The following is a 2,157-nucleotide window of genomic DNA, read 5'->3' as shown; positions in this document are numbered from 1 at the left end:
GGCACATGTTTTGGCCTACACAGTGAAGGGTCATTATAGCCCACTACTCTACTACCTCGTATTTAGTGTAAAATTTTGACCATAGATTTACCTAAGAAAATGTCAATGCATGTCACCAAAAATTATACCATTTGAAATTATGTTCAAATACGAATCCAATGATATAATTTTTAGTGACATGCATTAAAATTTTGTCAGTTAAATCTATGGTCAAATTTTGATACTACAAAATAGGAAGAGTAAACCAGGACGGAGGTAGTACTTGCTCTTAGGCTAACCATAGAGTTACTAGTCTAAGTTACTTGCCACTATGACTAGCCTAGCCTACTAGTAATACAACAAAAAAATGATGCAGGGGATTACGCGAGAAAATATACTAAAAACATTTCTTTCGGTGCAGTGCGTAGATGCAGGTTTGAACACTACACTTGTCATCGTAATTTGGGAACATTACGAAAAAATTGAGCTACATTGTGATTACCGTTTACTAATAGGAAAGAAGTTGCACCTCGATGAGTAGCTTCTCCGTGCATGGAAAACATGTAAGGAATCCAACAACTTGATGCAGATTGGGGCCGATAGATTTTATTGCTAAGATCTACATTTTGCACAGAGACTAGGTTAAGCTTGTGGGAATCATTTTCTGGATGACAGTCGTAAATACATCAAGAAGAAATTTAAAAATGTGAATTTCAAGAAGACATTGAAGAAGATGAGTGTTGTACTTGAACGATTATGGATCCAATAAAAGAGTTTGGAGAATTTGGGAGACGAGTACACCAACGCTGTCAATTTCGATGCGTCAATGACCCTGATTTTTGTTGGACCTTCTAGATCAGATACAAGCAATCTCTCAAGGAAAGGTGGATTCTCAATCACCATAACATGCAACAGCTAGAGTGATCTCTTCCCAATTGATGTCTTGTTGCAGGGCCAGCAAGACACATAAATCCATCGGAGATTCATCGAGGCGTGGAGTCTAATTTACCCGTGGATCTGCCGAAGACGAAGGTACTCGAGCACAGTACAACTGCGGAGTAGGTGCTCCATAGCCTTCTTCGAGAGGCCAACGTCGAAGAGGTTGAGCTGCTTGAGTTGAGGAAGAATAAGGGAGAGCGCGACATTAATCTGGGGAAAATAGCAGGAGCTGAAGCTAGCGTGGTGCAGCTTTGGCGTGAGGCGGAGCACGGACGGCGGCAGAGAATGACATCGTCCAGCTTCAAATCTGAACTCCTTGAGCTGATCTAGGGCGGGGGATAAGAACTACTCGTTGAAATTGGCTTGGACCTTGCAATTGGTACTGAACATGCCGATGTCAAGGCGTCTGGCTGGCCCATGGTGTGATGAAAGGATCTCAGAGACTGCGGCCATGTGTTTGCAATCCCCATCGCAGAGGCATGCGGCGCCAGAGGATGCGCCATCGCCGGGAGAGCAGGGTGGTCCGCATGGCAGATTTGGTGGGGAGGAGGCCGATGATGACGAGCATGTCATCAGGGAGGCTGCTGATGACGTCAAGGCTCGCCGGATGCTGTTTAGGATCAAGCCGCCTCCGCTTGTTGGCTGCCTCGCCGTCCATCTCAGCCGGTGACGATGCAGGTGTACACATGTGCTGGTATGTATTGTGTGCTGGGTGTGCGCGAGTGCGTCCTTCTATGCATGCTGCCATGCAGTCCTGAAGTGTGCGCAAGTGCATCCTTCATGCAGAAGAAGTGTGCGCGAGTGCATCCCCGAGTGGTTTCAACTTTGTCGATGTTCTGGGAACGGGGGTCCCCAGACTTGCCTGCCTGCGGCCCATGGCGTGGCTAAGCCAGCAGGCCGTATGGCCCACCTTCACCAACAAGGCACCCAAGACCCTCGCGAGGGGCCAAGCCTCGCGAGGCGGATGACGTCAAGACCTCCTCTGGAGCGGCCTAGCCAGGCAGGCTCGCGAGGAGCGGAGATATCAAGGCGTGGCAAACCTCGCGAGGCTCTCGTGACGTGAGCCATGACGATCAACACCAGGCGGGCGCCAGCGCGTGCAGCGTCCTTGTTTCCTCTTTGGTGCAAGGCGGGCAAGCGTAGTCGCGGGGTACTGAGGCCACAGGCAAAGGTTGCCATTTCGGTGCAACAAGACCAAGACCATGGACTGCAAGAGAGAGGTCATTGTGGAGCCCAAGA

General features: G+C 49.0%; 1 protein-coding gene across 1 annotated transcript; it reads right to left on the bottom strand.

Annotated features, from left to right (window-relative positions):
• Window positions 1–984: 984 nt before the first annotated feature.
• Window positions 985–1,576, bottom strand: LOC147984657 (FBD-associated F-box protein At2g26860-like). The gene is made up of 2 exons (XM_087541201.1): window positions 1,363–1,576; window positions 985–1,244 (listed from the first exon to the last, which is right to left on the bottom strand). The coding sequence occupies exons 1-2, from the start codon at window positions 1,574–1,576 to the stop codon at window positions 985–987; spliced, it is 474 nt and encodes a 157-aa protein (XP_087397327.1).
• Window positions 1,577–2,157: the final 581 nt, after the last annotated feature.

The sequence above is a fragment of the Triticum urartu genome, chromosome 2A (genome assembly GCF_056163025.1).
Source record: "Triticum urartu cultivar PI428250 chromosome 2A, HENAU_Tu73, whole genome shotgun sequence".
NCBI lineage: Eukaryota > Viridiplantae > Streptophyta > Magnoliopsida > Poales > Poaceae > Triticum > Triticum urartu.
Note: the sequence above shows the minus strand (reverse complement) of the source record. Positions and strands in the feature narration are given on the sequence as shown.

Excerpts from the sequence above, each read along its gene's own strand:
- LOC147984657 (XM_087541201.1), bottom strand. The coding sequence starts at position 1,576 with ATGGACGGCGAGGCAGCCAACAAGCGGAGGCGGCTTGATCCTAAACAG. Across the intron at positions 1,245-1,362 it reads ATTGCAAACACATGGCCGCA|ATCAGCTCAAGGAGTTCAGA; the intron begins GTCTCTGAGATC and ends CCCCCGCCCTAG.